This window comes from Protomyctophum bolini (assembly GCF_963924005.1).
Source record: "Protomyctophum bolini genome assembly, chromosome: 8".
In the NCBI taxonomy this organism is placed as follows: Eukaryota; Metazoa; Chordata; class Actinopteri; order Myctophiformes; family Myctophidae; genus Protomyctophum; species Protomyctophum bolini.
The window spans coordinates 25,884,609-25,903,200 of NC_137869.1; the positions used below are offsets into that span (position 1 = coordinate 25,884,609).

At 44.8% G+C, this 18,592-nt stretch overlaps 1 protein-coding gene across 3 annotated transcripts in view; it reads right to left on the reverse strand.

Annotated features, from left to right (window-relative positions):
- Nucleotides 1–1,527: 1,527 nt before the first annotated feature.
- Nucleotides 1,528–18,592, reverse strand: part of suco (SUN domain containing ossification factor) — a 61,890-nt gene continuing 44,825 nt past the window's right edge. For all 3 annotated transcript variants that reach the window (XM_080769367.1, XM_080769366.1, XM_080769365.1), the window contains 11 exons: nucleotides 17,981–18,072; nucleotides 17,472–17,537; nucleotides 16,159–16,242; nucleotides 13,901–13,988; nucleotides 11,712–13,100; nucleotides 11,055–11,142; nucleotides 10,850–10,954; nucleotides 10,013–10,167; nucleotides 9,338–9,426; nucleotides 6,447–6,502; nucleotides 1,528–5,347 (listed from right to left, as the gene is read on the reverse strand). In XM_080769367.1, coding sequence (XP_080625493.1) covers nucleotides 4,739–5,347; nucleotides 6,447–6,502; nucleotides 9,338–9,426; nucleotides 10,013–10,167; nucleotides 10,850–10,954; nucleotides 11,055–11,142; nucleotides 11,712–13,100; nucleotides 13,901–13,988; nucleotides 16,159–16,242; nucleotides 17,472–17,537; nucleotides 17,981–18,072 — 2,821 coding nt within the window. In that variant the 3' untranslated portion in view covers nucleotides 1,528–4,738. The remainder of the gene's footprint in view (nucleotides 5,348–6,446; nucleotides 6,503–9,337; nucleotides 9,427–10,012; nucleotides 10,168–10,849; nucleotides 10,955–11,054; nucleotides 11,143–11,711; nucleotides 13,101–13,900; nucleotides 13,989–16,158; nucleotides 16,243–17,471; nucleotides 17,538–17,980; nucleotides 18,073–18,592) is intronic.

An 18,592-nucleotide genomic window follows, 5' to 3' on the forward strand; every position in this document is an offset into this window, starting at 1 on the left:
ATGTATCAGACACACCACCACAGGGTTGAAATGGTAGAATATACTAATTTCTATACTTATGGAGTCTAGTGGAAATCAAATCACTATTACCTATTCTAAAATTGCCAGTCCATCTAGTTAGTACAACTGACTTAAATGGCTGTAAAATTGTTGTGCTTCAGTTCTATGACTAACAGGTGCATTGAAGATGCTATTGTTGAACCAATACTATTATTAAATATCAATTCCCAGGGCTCTCTGGGACCCAGAATGTCAAGTGTCTCCTCTGCTTGCAACAGGTTTCAAATTACAGTCATACATCATACAATAATTGGTAGGAACAATAACAGGCTCTATTACAGTATGTCACTGCTTGCTCTCATGTGCATTTTGTATTTCATCGCAGTCCCTAACCATTTAGCCTAAGACATAGGCAAGTTTTTAGTGCGTTACATTGAATGACAGTGTTAACTAGAAATGCAGTCTGTCGAGGTGCCAACTTGCCCCTTGCACACAAACACAAGTAGGGCCTACTTGGTTACCTTAGACTCGTTGTGAGTTGATTTGGAGCAGCTACTGTACATGTGTCGTTGCGCCTTTGCAATGTCATGTCGCTGGCTTCCTTTGACAATGAATGGTGGACTGCATCATTTAATCTGCCCCGTGTGAATGCAACATACATACCCAGCCGATCACCAGCAAACGTAGAGTTACGTCATCAAGAATGGTGGTCACTTATTGGCCGGTGGACAACACCGACATACATACATACTTATTGGCCCGGTGGACAACACCAACATACATACCCAGCGCTCTCTGCTTGCGCAAGTAACAAGGATATTCTCAACTTTGACTCCATTATTGGGTCCTCACTGAGATGATCTAGTCACTGTGTAGCTGTTCCTATTCTGGGGGGGTGGGGACATTCAGCGAAAGTACAGAGCCCACTGGGACTACTGTCAAGTACATAGGGTCACATACACTGTGACCGGAGGTCGCATTTACTTTGAAAACCTGATTTTCATCCATACCTCCATATATGGTCACGCCTCATGACATCATGGATCCTAAGCAAGCTAAGAACCTAACATCCGTCTAACAGTAGAATATCTGTACATTGAACCTATGAATATACACTATATAGAGTGAGTATAGGTCTATATAAAATGCTATCTAAATTACATAAATTTAGCCTTTGCCTACACCTGTAGGGTTGTCGATGGAGTCTGAAGAGGTGCCCTTTCAGACTACGGCGGACGATTGGGAGTGAGTCTGCAGTTCTGATTGCAATGGGAAGATCATTCCATAGTTTTGGAGAAGGGAGATGAGTCTGGGAAGTGTGGAGAAAAACATTATTTATCTTAAATGTAATGCCTCAAATTCTACAGTTCCAAGTGTTTCTTCTCACTAACCACATGATACTTTAATACCGCCTTCTATGCCGGCTGGCATGTAGGGCAGCAACAAAGGATCTCCACTCCTGTTCTTGCATACAGTACTACAAACTGGGCATGCTGCTTGCATACAAAATAAATGCAGGCGACAGAGTGAAAGACAACAAAAAGTTTTATTTAGAAATTCACAGTTTCTAATGGCACTACAGTTTTATTTTGTAGTTACACTCACTCCTGCTCAAAAATACTGTGCAGCTCTTCCACAAGAGTGATCACAGAAAAGAGACGGAGAGAGAAGAAAGGAAAGGAAAGAAAAGGGAAGCTTGGAAAAAGGAAGGTAGCACTTGACATACACGGTAAAATAGAAAAACAAAAAGGCATGAGGAGTTATACAAAGTGCACACTGGGCTCCTAGGGTTTCTCACCCAAGGATGTTCTCCCTCTTCACCATGTTAATGGTGGAGAAGTAGATTTAAAAAGTAGTCTTTCTCTCAACACACAGACGACAACGTAAGAGCATTTAGGAAACACGCTCACATGCATACATGTTTGCACACTCAACAAATTCATACACATTCAAAATAAAAATAAACAAAACGGGTCATGATCTGCTGGGTGTGGGGAACAATACCGAATCACATTAATATATTGTGTTCCGCTATCACATTAAAATATCATTTTCCTATACGTTCCCTTTTTACATTAGTCCATCGACTCGTGTCCAAACTCCTCAGAAACCACAAACCTTCATTCAAGGTGGCGCAAACATGTACCAATCGAGCAACAAGCCACTGAGCAAGTGAGCGAAGTGAAAGTTTAGATACATTGATGAACAGTAAAATCAGCAAAGTGACTGTGTGTGGTGGTCCAATAAAGCATGACAATCTCTCAATGGGAACTCAAAGTGGTAACTGAAATGGGGGTTTTCACAGCCAGAGAACAGCGTAGATGACATCAATAATAAGAAGAGAGTGAATATGTAGAGGAAGAGGAAGTTAATATGTAAAGAGAAAGGGGGGACCTTGGAGGTTTGTCTTTGGGGAGGTAATTGGGTTCTAAATGGGAGTGTGATTTATTTAGATTGCAGGTTGCAGACCCATCTCTTTGTCTCTCTCTAAGAGCCAGTTATTGAAGCCAATCCAACATAGAGAGCCAGTCAGAAAATATCTGAAATAGTCTGAAATATCCCGTTTTCACATTTGCAACTCCTCATGCAGTCTATCTATTAAAATGACTTTTCTTTGTCAATTTTCTGACGAGGTAAAGTTTATTATACAACACAAGTACGCCAACAGGCACATGACAAACGAGACAAAAAATATGCTAACAAAAACCCAACTTTAGACTTTTTTTCTTTTTTTCATTACTTCCAAGTGTCTAAAAGTTGTAACACTTCAAAAGCAGCAGTCTCATAATCCTCCTTATTAGCTTCAGATGTGTGGCTGGTCGTAAGGTAAAATGCTATTATTTTGTCTTTTGTGTTATGAGCAGTTTGCAGGACAAGTGACTGATACAGCATCCTGCCTGACTAAAATGTCTGATTAAGATGCACACACCAAGTGAAGAGGTTTTGGTGTTCAACAGATTCACAGACTTGACTGTCCAACCGTTTTCTAGCAAAACTGTTAAATAAATTAGAAACACATAAATATATTGACTACTGTGTGTGAACAAGCCACCAGGAAAACCATCCACAAGAACTAGACAGTACTGGTAAAGTGTACTTTATCACTGGAAAGTACATATATTATTATGGACACACACACACATTCCTGGGACACTGCAGGTCTGGGTGACTGGGACACCAGCGTCTGTAGCAGACAGTATACCAGAATGATACATCTGTATAGGCATTTAAATAAATAAATAGATAAATAAAATGGAATCTCAGGCCCCTCTGCCTGCAGGGTCGCAGGTATGTGTGTCCGTGTGTGTTTGTGTGTGCTCGCACACACACAAGTTAGTGAGACTGTAAACATTAAGCAAGGCTAAAACATGGCCTTTGAAGGCCATATTTTACCAGCAATGGGTTGTGTGCTGCATATCCTTCCAACCACACAGACCATCATCTCAGAGCATCATGGCTCATTTACACGTATAAATACAACAACAGGAAAAGGCAGGGCTAATTCAAGTCTGTTTATCGTGGTTTAACCTGACTCACAGTTACAATTTCCACCTTTTATAGCATGCAAAACCTTCTTTCTTCACTAGAGATGTGCATGAATGTTTTGTATCTACACAGTATATGCATGAATGCAAGTCGTTTGGGCCCAGCCCAGAGACGACTTTACAGAGGTCTGCCTGATAAAGGCGAGCATATCTTTGTAAACTAAGAAGGATAACAAGACTGCTTCCATTTGACTTGCGAGGTGGGCTGAACAAACAGAGACGCTAAACTGACAACAAAGAAACACAATCATACTCCTTTAAAACCCCCACAATTTCTTCATTCAGCTCTGCTAGCTAGGCCTAGAGTAGAGTGGCTGACAGAGAGATCCAAAGAGAGAGCAAGTCTGGCGTATATGAGAAGTCATCACTCTGGTCCCATACAAACAACAACATGTCATGTTAGTTTGCCACAGAATGAGTAAACGTAAAGAAATGGAGGACAGAAGAGAAGTGGAGTAGAGAAGCAATGTATTCTGCTCCGTAGCTCCGTCATAATGAAAACTAGTCATCCATGGGAGCAGCTTGGTACTGTACTTGTCCGGGTCCCTGAAGACGCAAAGGGACGAGAGATGGAGCTCTCCTCACCGTGCCCCCCCCCCCCCCCCCCCCATCCCCCAAAACGGTGATGGAGCGATGTGCTTGTCCAGTAATACATCTCATCCACACTACAGTGGGGCTATGTGATTTGTATTGAGGTTCCACTCCCCACCATAGTGTCTGTCCATTTATCTGTCTCTCTCTCCAAATAAAAAGTAAATGAGGTGGGAGGGGGGGGGACAACAATCCTTCCGAAGTCTTGATTTCATCACTAAAAGCTCTAGAACTAAAAAGGCACAAGACCATAAGGGGCCTCTCATGGGAGGGTGTGTGAGTGTATGCGTGCGTGTTTGTGTAGTTTCTCAAAGATAAAGTTTATAAGGATGCTGAGCTAATGTTGCCATTGCAACCGCTTCAGTTCTACGGCACACCTGGGCAGTGGGTGCTCATGGGAAACGCAGTTCAGTGAGAGGCATCTGGGCCTCATCTCTTAGCCACTGGCCCGAGAAAGTCTGCTTAGTCTCCGTTTAGGGGCGAGCGTAAGCTTGTGTACATTAAGTGCCTGAATGGTGTTTAGAGTGGAAACACGCTCCAGTGGTGTGTCAGACAGACACTGTGGGTGTGTGTGTGCACATGTATGTGTGCAGTGCACGTGTTCAGACAGGTCCGGTGACAGCTGTCACTCCTATGGTCCCGACGCTGATCTCCTTGTTTCCCTTCATCAGCTGCTGCAGGCTGGCCAGGGAGCCCATGCCGTCCCCCCCTGCAGGCACGGAGGAGAACTGCAGCTCCACCTGCCGAGACCTCCGCCTCTTCACCGAGCGCTTCTCCTGACGGGAGAACTTGGAGGTGGGGGGAGGGGCATGAGGGGAGGGGGAGGGGGAGGGGGGAAGGGCGTGGCCGTTGCAGAGGCCCGAGGAGGGGGAGACGGGCGAGGGAGGAGGCAGGCGGCTGGCGTAGGACGACTCCTCGGAGTGGGTGGACGAGCAACAGCTGCTGCTCTCCGACGGGAACTCCTTGGAGGAGGAGCACGAGGAGGAGAGCGACGACACCTCCTCCACGGAGGCCTGGGGGGGCGGAGGGAGGGGCAGGGGAGGCAGAGGAGGAGGAGGAGGGGGAGGGGGAGGGGGAGGAGGCAGCAGCAAGGGAGGAGGACAGGGGAGGAAGCCGTTGCACTTGGGACCGCCGTTGGGCAGCGCAGCGAAGGAGGGCTCCAACTTCAGAAGCTCAACCTTGTCCACCGATTTCGACTTGCCGCGTTTCTTCTACAGGAGGATGAGGGGGGTCAGAGAGAGAACTGATCAATAAAAAGGTGCAGAGAAGACTTTCACAAATAGTATACAATATGGTTTTAAGAGCTTTTGCAGTATACAGTTAAATCATAAATTAACAGTCAGGATTATTAGATTGTCTCAGTGAAGATGAATTTTGTCTAAGATGAGGTGACACAAATGGGTCAGAGAAGGGTGGGAGAGAGTACAGTTGGGAGGTGATGGAAAAGGAACACACCGATATATAAATATAATTATATATGGAACAAGTGACCAATTTCATTACCAACCCTTCTCCTTCCCTGTGCTGTGCTGTGTGCAGTTTCAAGACCACATTATCAGCAATTAAGTGGTTAACAGGCAACACTCAACACTCATATGCAGCATCCTCATAAGCAGCACAACTGCTTAGATTAGTGGTAGTGGGTCCCAAGTTGACTGATAGTTGGGAACCAAAAGGACCCTTATGGGCTTTTAACTAAAGAGTGTACAGATTCACCCAAAAGGGTCCATTTGGTTCCATTTGTACGTTAACAATGATGATTACAGCGTATGTAATCAGGGATGAAAAAAACAAAACGAAAAAAACTCAAATATAATGCATATTATTAACTCATTAAAACTGTCTTTTTAGATTTTAGCTGCATATATGTGTTTTTCAGATAACTATTAGGATTTAAAACAGTGGTTTAGAACAGTAGTTCTAAACCCCTGTTTATATTTTTGAATAGATATTGTTTTAATTTCTTAGTGTTTGAAAAACACACAAATCTTCTCTTCTGGGCGTCTCTCTGGCACAAAATATTTTCAGATGGGTCTCTCTGGCACAAAATATATATCCAGGGCAAAATATATAAATTTGGGGGTCCTTCATGGCACAAAACGTTTGAGAACTACCGATTATCTGCCTCGTGTCTTAATGGGTTAAATCACTGGCTTAGAGACACTGTATAGCTCACATCTAACTAAGGGAGGAGATTTAGGCCACAGCATTGAGACCCCTCCCTGCAACTGACTGACAGACAGCAGAACACACAGCACCTAAAAGTCCAACCCTAACTCTAACAGCAGCAGGTTGGAATGGTCACTGTACCTTTTTCTCTGGAGAAAACCTTAGAGGTTCTACAATGTACAAGTCATCTGGACCTACTGAACAGGGGAGAGAGGGGCCAGGTTATTGATGGAATGGTCAAACAGGAACACAAACATGTCACAAGCATGAAACGACCTTGCAAGTAGTAGTATTATTATAAATGTTACTCCTGATTTTTTGTTTCGCACCGGTGTCTTGCATCGAAAATAGACAATCTACAAGCTCACAAGCTTCTAGATCAGCTATTTTCTGTGCGATACACAATGTGCAGCCAAGTATAAATCAATAGCCTAATCTCAATTTCAATATAATGTAAACACTATGTGCCTGTTGGAATAGCCGAGCTACAAGCATCGTGACAGGTTGTGAGCTTGTAGATCTTCTATTCTTACAAATAAAATATTTTGTTCTCGCCGAGAGGAGAGTGGTGATCCCAAATGGTAACACGCTGGATTCAATGTTTTATTCATTAAAATACGTTGCGGATTGCAGCTTCAGGTCTGCGCTTTTCACTGAACTTGAAAATGCAGTTACTGTGTGACTTGTTATTACTACTTGCAAATGTCTACCATTGGCCAGCCCAAAGCATTATTCAGCATTAATACACCCCTTTAGACTGCACACGGACACAAGCTGGCAATGACAACAAGCTCTCAGCCCCAAGGGCAAACACCCGCACCCACCACTTCAGGGAGAGCAAACGATAGGCAGAGTTTTACATTTCATGAGTGAAAAGCCTTTATTTATTTTTTTAGACCTTTGCAGCAGCCACTCCCCACACTTGGCACATGAGTCTCAAATGTCACTTTCCAGAGAGAGAGAGAGAGAGAGAGAGAGAGAGAGAGAGACAGAAAGAGGAAGAGCAAAGAGGAGGCTGAAGCCTAATTTATGCTAAATGTATAATTGGTTGAAGGCCGGTGTCGTCTTGTGCCAAAAAGAACAGATCTACAAGCTACAAACGTGCTCACGTTGTGAGCTTGTGGATCTGCTAGTTTGGGGCATGCAACACCAGCCCACAATTAAATCAGGCATTATACTCCAATGGACGTGGTGAACGTCGGTATCACACACAGATTTCGTAGTTAAAAATGCGATCATGTCTGATGTCACTCTATCTTCGGTAAATGACACAATTAAGTGCAATTAGCCACCTGAGTGCCAGGTCAGTAGCATTGCAGTAGTTTGATGTACGTTCTGGAACGCGGGTGTTTTGTACTATGTAATTCATCTCGACTCTTAGGGCTGGATTTTGAAGGTGCGTTTTACCATGTGGTATTACATAAATTGGCCTCGCTCTGCGCACAATCGTATTATGAAAGCCTTATCGTCCCGTGTTGAACGCACACACATATGGAATACGACGTTGCTGAATATTTTAGCATTGTGGGAGTGTCCATATGTTAATTATTTTCGCTTTGCGCAATTTGCTATTAAGCCCCTTGACCTGCGCATAACGATTAGACGTGGGTCTAGGCACCTCATAAACGCAAAAAGAAGAAAAAGCACTGTTTGATTTTACACTTGAGCGGCTCTGGGACGCTGCTGGAGTGTTGCCAAGTCTGTTTATTATAAGCGGCTTCTTTTTCTGTAAAGTTGCTTGTAAATATTGGTAGTTGTGGTTGCTTTTCTTGTTTCTAAAGGTTTCTCCTAATGTTGTTTAAACCAGTGATCCTCACACAGGACATTCCCATGTCAAGGATCCCCAGATGAATGCTTTTGCCCAACTAAGGACGGCTAATACAAAAATGTAATTACATTTTTCCAAGATTACTTTTGAAAATAGCAGATCTACCAGCTCACAATGCATCACATTCATTCATTAAAACTATGAACTCTGACTGCAGGCGGATATATAATGATCATTATAACAATGTGCAAGAAAATATTTAAAAAGATGTAAGAACTTTATATTTGTGGACAATCAAAATATGTTTTTTATTTTAATGTGGTGTCATTAAAATTAATCTGGATATGGCAGACTCAATATCTAGAAAATAAAAACATGGCACTTCATTTAAAATAGGTTACAGACCCCTGTTATATGCGCTTATTTTGGGATTCTTTTTATAGACCTATTTACTTGTTTCTCTGAGACATGGCAACAGCGTCTTTTTATTGCGTCATTTTATTGGGAATGTTGAGATTAGAAACGGCCATAATTCTTTCATTTCTCAACCTTAAAAAAAAACAAAAACATATGCATAATCCTTGGGAAGTTTGCTTTCATACGCTGTATCACACTTGATTCAAGTCTTCTTCAATAAAATGCTACGAGCGAAGACCATACCATCACGGGACCATACCGCATCACGGGCATACGCACCAGGCATTCAACTCATTACTCATTTCAAATATAACATAATTATAATTTAAATTAAAATATAATTTCACTGTTGTTTCTCAATAGAAACAACTTATTTTGAGGCATGAAGGTGACAGCATGCAGTGCAATAGGAATAATTAACCCAAATGTGACAAAGTCATATATGTCATGTCTTCTATGGTGCCAGCCTGAAGAAATGTAATAATAACGATCCCCAAAGTGCGCATTCCGTATGTGACATCAGCTGACTGGTAAAGAAAATAGTACGGACATGTTGATTGGGTAACTCTCAAACACGCCTTAAACACTCCCATGACTAATTCAAGGCCGTTTTGCGCACTCCACGGGGTGTCGAAAGCGCTTCTTAACATGCTTAAAATTGCAATATGACATACCTCACGCCCCCAGCTCATATTACTGTAATAGGTAAAACGCACCTTCAAAATCTAGCCCTTAGACTCTTAGCTTTGGCCGATAGTAGATGAGGGGGATAAACACAATAGTCGGGGACAATATTCAGAAGGAGAGACAAGGGTGTGTGTGTGTGTGTGTGTGTGCGTGTTCATACCGTCTGTAGTGAAGTGAAAAGACTTGGAGCGAACAATTGGACAAAACTCCCTGCGCTTTAGGCTCATATCATCATAAGAGGAGAAGCACCTGAGAGAAAAGACAAAACGAAGAGAGAACACACACACACACTTTTAGACCAGTGGTTTTCAATCTGTGGGCCGGTGGACCGTGAGATGTCGTCACATTGATATATTAATATAAAATAAATAATAAAGTGGCATGGTATGTTTTTTAATCTAGAACTCGAATTATACTAGGTTAGTTCCATTGATCTAAAACGGAACACAATCGGTTGAACGTTAAAATAAAAATGTGTTTATTTCATTGCCTGCTTTTGAGTTCAAGCCATGATTTATTAACAGGGTACAAGTAATAAATGACTGTCACTTATTACTTGTACCCTGTTAATAAATGAAGGGCCTAAATTGTCTGAGCTGCCTCAGTGCCTCCTTTTCTCATGAAGCAAATGACAATATCAACGTTGACGGGAACCACCAGCACCTTCTATTATTAGAAGGGAGAGTATTAAAAACTGGGCGGAGGGGGGTCATTAAAGCTAAAACAGTGATCTCTCAAAAAAGAACAGTTGACTCACGTGAATGCCTAACACAGTGTTTCTAATTATACGCATCACACTTTGTTTGTGTGCATCATTAGGTGTATAGGTACATACCTCTTGGGGCTGGGATAATGGTTGCTCTTGGGCAGGACAGCGGGGATGGGCTGAGTGCTGGGAGGGGAGCTGCGACAACACTGCAGACACAGCAGCAGACCCAGAGACAGACACAGGACCAGCGACACCACCAGGTAGCTCTGCCGGTCCGACACCTGGGAGAAGAAACACCCAGCACATTGAAACGTCATACCGCTGCTGTCGGGCAGAAACATCAAAAGCATCAAAAGTAGCAGATCTACAAGCTCTAAAAAATACTTACCAGAACAAACTTGCCTGTGTAACCAACCCAACAAGGCTCTCAACACCTTAGGGGCTGGGTGAGAACAGCAGGCTCTCCGAGTAAAACTACATTATTCTTTTCATGTATCCTATAGATGTAGCACGAGAGACTGCGGTATAAATATCTGCTCTGACTCAGGCTGAGTCAGAGCAGATAGCTGTATTGTGTGTCAGTGTTGGGGCTTAACACAGAAGCAAGGCACACAGAAGGATATGTGTCGCCATTGTTTGCTCCGTCTCAATTTGACTTTTGATTGATTGATGGAATACTTTATTAACAGTTTGCAAAAAAGGGTACAATTATAGAAATGGTGCTGAAAGGACAACAACAAAAGCCCTGAGGGCTTATTTCCGTAGTGGTCCTGTGTATTCAATTCATCGAGACATGCATTCTATTGTTGATTATCACCATCATCATTCCCTTCTGAGTGGTTCAACCAACATTGAACCAAAGACAAACATTAAACCTGTATATAGGAGGGGCTAACTGTGTGGTGTGGCTGGCCCACTGTGGTGCAGAGTGAGGTCAGTGGGTGGTGTATGCCTGTATGGTACCTCTCTCTGCAGCTGGCTCATTGTTTCAGTGAGGTTGAGCATCAGCTTGGTCACGTTCTCCAGCTGACTCTGCAGAGCATGAATGGAATCCGTCTGCCTCTGGTCCTGTACACAGAAACACCAAAGCATAATGGTTATCCAGCCATCATTCTACATCATCTCAAGCTGATACAACTATGTTTGACTGTCTGCAGCTCCAACAGACCTGCTCCTCAGCGATACGGGAGGTGTTCTGCAGCTTAATGATGGTCTTGTTAAAAGCTCTCTGCATCTCCTCCATCTGCTTGCGGTACCTGAACACACACACACACACACACACACACACACACACACACACCCTCCCATGAGATATGTGGACTCACAGGTGCAGGAGAACTGGTGACCTACTCGTCAGTACTTTAATACATTAAGACCTGAATCAGTAGTTCTCACACCTTCAATATTTTTCAAAAATGTTCAAAAATAGATGTGGAAAATTTAAATAAAATCAAACAATAAAAACACTGCCCCCTCACGTATTCTAAGGACAATAGTTTTTTGATATTACAATGGGTTTGTATAGGAAGGGGTTGGGGCAGCTAAAATGAATATCAGATATCTAAATACTAAATCAAGCAACTTAAGAACTAACTAGGGTGTTCACAAAAGCCAGAGTAGACAGTAAAAAAGAAAAGAAAAACACGTTTGAAAGTGAAATACCCCTTTAAGTGCAAGCCTTAACCTTATGTGATATTTTTTTAATCAACAGCTAATGTGACAGAGGTGTTCCTGGCTTGAAAGGTATAACAACGTATAGGTATTTCAGGTCTAAATGGATAAAGTATTGTGATTTTCAATCAGTGATTCTAGAGTTGTTGTTCACCTCTGGCTGAGTTCCTCCAGGTATCTACTGGACAGACTCATGTTCATCTCCAGGGCTTTGATCCTGTTGTTGAGCCTCATGAACACGCTCTCCTTCTGACTGGAGCCGTGCAGCCCGCCCCCGCCGTTCCCGCTCCCCATCCCCCCGCCATTGTAGTCCCCGGAACTCTGCAGCTCCGCGTAGAAGTCTGTGGCGATCCGGTGGATGTTCCCGTTGCCGCTCAGAAGGAGGTCGTCCACCGAGTCGTCCCCTCGATGGGGCTCTCCGGTGTGGGCGAGCGAGTCGCCCTGCTCCCCGTGGTGGGCCGTGTGGGACGCCGGGGGGCTGTGTTTCTGGGACTCCCCGGCGCCGTCCGAGGCCGATCTGGTGGCGTCCACGTGAGGCTCTGGCTGCTGTGGGACGGCCGTGGGCAGCTCGGTGGGAGGGGGGATCATGTCTGTGGGCTTGGTGGCCATGGGAAGAGGCTGGACCGGCTGCTCCGTCACGGGAGGAACCGGGAGGTCCGGGGAGGCCGTCTCAGAGGCCAGAGGTTGGAGGGGAGAGCTGGGGCTGGGGGTCGGGGTGGCGCTGCTGGCCTGCTGGGTCTCCGGCACCGGGAGCCTCTGGAGGGTGGGATAGGGGTGAGGGTCCAGGGCCGCGTCCTTGATGGGCGGGAGGTCCTTCTCCTCCTGGGTGGGAGTGGGCCGCGTCACGGAGGCGTGGGAGAAGCTGTGAGGGGGGATGGTGGTGGCCCTGCTGGGTTCCAGCAGGATGGGTGCGTTGGTGTCGGGGGCGTGCTCGCCGGGGTGCTCGCTGGCGGCATGCTCCTCTGCAGGGTGCTTGCCGTCAGGCTGACCTTGGAGAGGCATCTCCAGCGGCGGGACGCTCTCCGTGAGCGGGAGGGCCTCCTGCTGGGTGGGCGTGGTGGTGGGGGCGGCGGGGAGGGAGAGCTGCGGAGGAGGTATGTGCGTGAGCACGGGGGTGGGGGGAGCCTGAGCGGGGGGCGTGTGGGAGGGAGCGCTGAGCGCACTCCGCCGCCGGAGGCTGCGCTGCCGCTCCCGGGCCAGTCGCGCCGAGCACCAGCGATGCAGCAGCTCCGGCAGGGTGGCCATGCAGGAGAGAGACAGAGACGACAGGCCCGAGAGAGGACAGTGCACCTGGCTCTCCCTCCGTCTCCTCCTCGCCTCCCTCCTCATCTGCTCCTCCCGCTCCTCCTCCTCCTCCTGGTCTCCCTCCTCCTCCTCCTCCTCCATCAGGGTGACCGTGGACTGCCTGGACGACTCCTCCTCGTCCTCGTCCTCCTCCACCAGGGTGACGATCTGTCTCTCCTCCGACGAGTCGGGTGAGGAGTCTGCAGAGACGTCAGAGACCTCCTGGGAGACGGACTGTCCTGCCTCTGTTGTGGACAATCTGACGGAAGGAGGAGGTACACAATGGCTTTACATGTTGTCGTTGAGAACGTTAACATTATTTTGTATCACTTTTCATCAAAAGGCCTTTCCATAAATACATTTTGAAATTCCCTTATTGGTCTTGTTTCACAGTGCATTATATCCTGTTTTTGTACATGTTATGTCTTCAGTTTTATGTAAAGCACTTTGTTCTGATATGCACTATAATATAATATATAATATAAATATACATCGTTATGTTGTGTTTTGAAACACAACATGGAAGGAATCTTGTTTTGCATGAATGTTTTGCAAAAGAGACCTTGCAATGTTACGGAAGTCATATTACACTGAAAACAGATCAGCATCAGTACTGTCAGTATGTCTTAGTATGGTGTGTGTGTGTGTGTGTGTGTGTGTGTGTGTGTGAGAGAGAGAGAGAAACTACTTCTCACCCACAACACTAGAGGGAGCAACTGTGATCTGGTACTACTTCTACCACCATTCTACTACTCTGCCACTGAAACGTGGAAGGCCCTGACACCATCCATTAAAGGTTGTGTAACACTCAAAATTGGATGGAAAAAACCCATCTACCAGCGACTTTCAGTACTTTCAGTGCTATTGTATGTATTATTATAATCATCATCCACAAGGGGAGGTAAATGTAATTTGCTTTTGTACATATAGTTTGTATTTGTTGATAATGTTTTATGCTATGGTGATGAATTTAATACAATGGTCCACAGGACGTTTTTATGTCATCCTGTGTGTGTGTGTGTGTGTGTGTGTGTGTGTGTGTGTGCATGCGTGTCTTACATAGCATCAACATCCAGTGTTGCTGTGGGTGATATTGGAACCTCCGAGCTACCTGCCGTCTCATTCTGCACCCCTGTTGTCGCGTTGGCTAGAAGTAACAAAAACACTAATTAGAGTCAGAAGAGGGCTGGTGATATGTCGCACACACACACACACACACACACACACACACACACACACACACACAGGTTGTTGTTCATTGGGGGGGGGGGTTAGTGACTGGCACCTACAGGTTGGTCAGGGCACCTGTTCAGCAGGAAGCGCAGGGAACTGGGAAGTATAGCTTAATTCCTCCGCCTACGTTTCGCCCTCCCGGTTAAACTCCTCATTGTCACATGAAAAGAATATAATAGCAACTACGTATAGCAACTTCAGAGACTGGACCAAAGAGTAGAGGCCAGCGGTGACAGGGGCTATACACAATTACACAGGGAGGACATTGGCATGAGAGTACAACTTGGCAACCAAGTTGTTTTTTATCAAATCTTATGTGGAGTTTAAATAACAGCGAGGAACACTCTGGGCCAGCTCTCTGTGGTTGTTGCTGAACCATATTTGGGAAAAGGCAGGAACAACACTTAACCGGTCTAGTCCAGTTTAAGTCCACTCCCTCCCTCTCCATCTCTCTCTACACTACACTTTCTCTCTGTAGATATAAATAAGTTAACAGGGAACCAAGTTTGTGAACTTTCTTTCAAAACCATGTAAATCAATTCACAGGGAGAATAACCAGGGAAATCAACGCCAACGGTGTTTAGTTAAAACCGCACAGGTGATTTTACCGTCTAATTCTGAGTTATGGTGGTCTAACTGGTCTTCCACTAACATTGGGGTCAAGAAAGAGCGACATTTTGACTGGACTCCCTTCGGGGCGAACAGGCAGAGAAGAGCAAGCTTTGCGTCATAAGCCTCTGTCGGTCTACATAACGACCCAGCTCTGCTCGTCTATCAGGGAGCACAACAAAGAAAGACATTGTTCTGTGGAAGTCTGATGGAGACCTCCTGCTGGCCACAAACACACACTTTCTCTTTCTCTGAAGGCATACCACACTGTATACATATGCTCACAATTCAGGGGAGAAAAAAGAAAATGACCCAGTTTTAGAAGCGAGCTAATTTAAACAAGATGTGGTTTCATAACGCTGGGAGAGGAGTGAACACACTGTGGGCAAATGGAGGAGGGGAGTACAGTTACCCACCGCGAAAGGGAGGTGGACGCCAATGTCCTGATTTATACTTGCCACCAAAACTAGATGATCTACAAGCTCACACACGATGCGTTGTGAACTTGTAGGTGCACGACACTGATGCACAACTGCGTATAATCAGGCTTAACCAAAGCTTAACCAAATCCAAGCATAAATCTTTACATCATATCTATATATGGCCTGGCTGGTATCAAAGCTGTCTGACTCATTTCTGACTGATCATAATCAAGTGAATCATTGTCCAACGTGGGTGAACCAGTTATTTGCGTTTGACAGTTTCTGATGGTGTTGTGGGGAGCTACTGGCTGACAATGAGACTGGATGCCCTGGATGGTTTGTCACCAGGGAGAGTCACAGTAGATTCTAGGGTTTCCTATAGGATCACAGATGTATTGTATGTACGTACGCGCAGTACAACAGCATTATGTTATTTTGAGCGTGCAGGTTGAACTTCTGAAAACAATACACTGACTGTAAAGTGCCTTCTGTGGAGCATGATGGGGGAGACAACAAGTAGGAAAGTGTAAAAGTGTGTGCGGTGCGCGTGCACGTTCAATTTCCGGACATGTTCCTGTTCCACATTACACAAAATTACTATTTGGAAGGCAGAAGTCTTTTGGGTATAAGAAGTTCAAGTTGTACCATATGCCAAGAGAACAAAAAATGTTGACACGATTTAACGGGTGCCGTGGTCAGTATCCATTTAAATTGGTCCCAATGTGTGTGCGTGCGTGCGCTTTACTTTGGCAAGTGCAAATCGTGGTATGCAACTGTGTTTTAGTCAGTCCAAACTGGTGATTTATTTTAGATTTTTTCATAACTTTTTGCTGAAATCAGCCAACAGCTTAGACAAAGTTTAACTGTTTGAATGTCACCATGCAGGCATTTTAACAGCCTATCAAGTGGCAGAGTGGGCCCTGGAGCGCTTTGGTCTGAAGAGAGTAACGTGCAGGGAAGAAAGGTTCAGAGGATGGAGCAAGGTAACGGTAAACATTTGAAGGAGAAGAAGGAACAAAAGGTAAAGGTAAACGTTTGAGGGAGTAGGACTACCATCTCTGTGTGCTCCACCCTCCAGTTCTGGCTTGCCCCCCAGCACATTGGCAGCAATGTTGTTGACCATGTTCAAGATAGCATCTGCAGGAAGACAAAAAACAAACAAACACACCATTTGTTTAAGTACTTTGGAAGAAAGTGGTTCAGGGAAAAGCCGACGGGCAGGTATCGGCATGCACGAGAACAGCATTCTGCGAATACAAGCAAGCTCACGCCGGGTCAAATCCAGCGACCTCGGAACGGTCGCTACCAGTTATTCCTAAATGTAACCTCAGTAAAACTATGCCCAACACTAACCTAATTCCTAAAAGTGGGGGTTCCGGTTACCCATTCTGCAGCCGTGGTTCTCGGGGTTCTGTGAGGGGCTGTCAGCGGGTCCCCAGCTAAAATGGTTAATCGATAGGAACCTAAAGGACCCTTGTGGGTCTGTAACTCCGAGTGTGTACAAATGGATTCCATTTGTGCACTCTCAGAGTTAAATAAAGAATGTAATATAGACACGATGTTACCGTGTAGAATGGCCTAATCTATATCAAATTGGGGGTCTTTGAAATTTACCAGGTTGAGTGAACTGTTCTAACTCAATTTCCCGCCTCCCTGCTTTCTACACGGCTTCAATATACAGTACTCTCTCTTACTTTTCATTTATTCTTCCAGGAACTTCCAGGAACTTGCCTTTCCCCTAATTCCAGCTCTCTTACTGCCCCCTGCCCCCCCCCCCGCCAACCTTTCTCCGAGCCATGCTGAAGAAGAAAACCCAGTCTGTCTCTGCAGCTCTGCTTACGTTCTTACAGCAAACCAAACGTTATGTTTGACCCCTGTGAAGGGGTGTGTGTGTGTGTGTGTGTGTCGGTGCAACTAAATTTGTGTGCAACAAGGTTTCTAAGCCAATCACACGGCAACCTCTTAACCATAATTCTCCTCCCCTCTCTAAATGTGGAAGAGAACACAGGGCCCCTTGTGTACAGTACGTGTGTGTGTATGTGTGTGTACGTGTGTGTACGTGTGTGTGTGTGTGTGTGTGTGTGTGTGTGTGTGTGTGTGTGTGTGTGTGTGTGTGCACACACATGTGTACATGTTTAATGCCATGTGGGGGGAAACAAACCGAGGGAACATTTAGTAGTTTCTGCCTCCAAGCAAATAACTGTCCTAAATCTGTCTTATCCATTGAATACATAAAGTGATGCAGGGTGACACACCTGTGTCAGTGACAAGAGTGCTGCTTTGATGTGGTGTTGTTCACTCACACCCATTATAAGTGTTTTTATAAGTGTTAGAAAAGGGAGCAGGTGTACTGTAACTGTACGTACTGGTGGCTGAGCCAAGCAGATTCTTAGCGGCCTTGTCCTCAGGTAGTTGGTATCCAGGTGGGTAGTCTACGGAGACAGGAAAACAAAGCCGCTAGTTAGACTGTGGCAGCACAACATTCTTGAAGACTATTTTGATGTATTTGAAGTATTACCATGTTTTGTTCTTGCGTACTGTAAATCGCTCTGGATCAAGAGGTTTGCTAAATGCCTAAATTGTAAAACATTGCACATTCAAGGCTGGAACTTAAGCACTGAAATGCTGTAAAGCCCGTTATGAATTTAGGCAAATAATCAGGAAAGTAACCATGTCAAGTCGGTCATCAGCTAACTCTGATTTAGTCATTAATTCTACAGCGCTACCAATACTGGGTGTCTTCGTTGTACAGCTGCAATGAGAATGCTTGACGATACCTAGCTTAGCCGTCAAGGCTGCATACTGTATGCTGCCCTCATGCAACTGTATTTTCATCATTACAGCATGTAGGGGCGCAGACAAAACAGGGTCTTACCAAAGTCTTCATCCAGGTACTCCAGTCTCTCCGAGGGGTACTGGGAGTCTGCTATCTCGTCGTACTCCTCCACCATACTGGTGCCAAACACCCTGCACAGATTACAAACATGCATTCACCGTTACCTCGTCATGCACGACGACATGGTGAAAAAACATCTAGGCTCCATAGTCTACAGAAGAATCCATATTGAAAAGGCCGGCTGTGCACTCAGACAAACAACCTTAGTACTCCCTTTACACAGTACACAGTAAAATCCTTAAGTGTTCACTTGGAGATAAAGCTTTAATCAGGAACTTATTTTAACGAATAACATTTTATTTTAACCGAATTAACTCATCCCTAATTCTGGACATGACAAAATAGGCTGACATTCACTGAAAATAGTTGAGCATTTACCAAAGAAATAATATGTATATAGTATTTCACTGACAACTGACAACGAATAAATTATAATCTGTATTGTATGTAGAGTATATTAATACAAAATAACTAGTACATCTGCAGTTGGTTGGAGGTGGTCTGCCTTCTCTTCCTTCATTGAGCAATGCAGACCCTGGTGTCACTGTCAAGAACTAGTACACCCTGAGGCTCATAATGCAATGTCTCCCT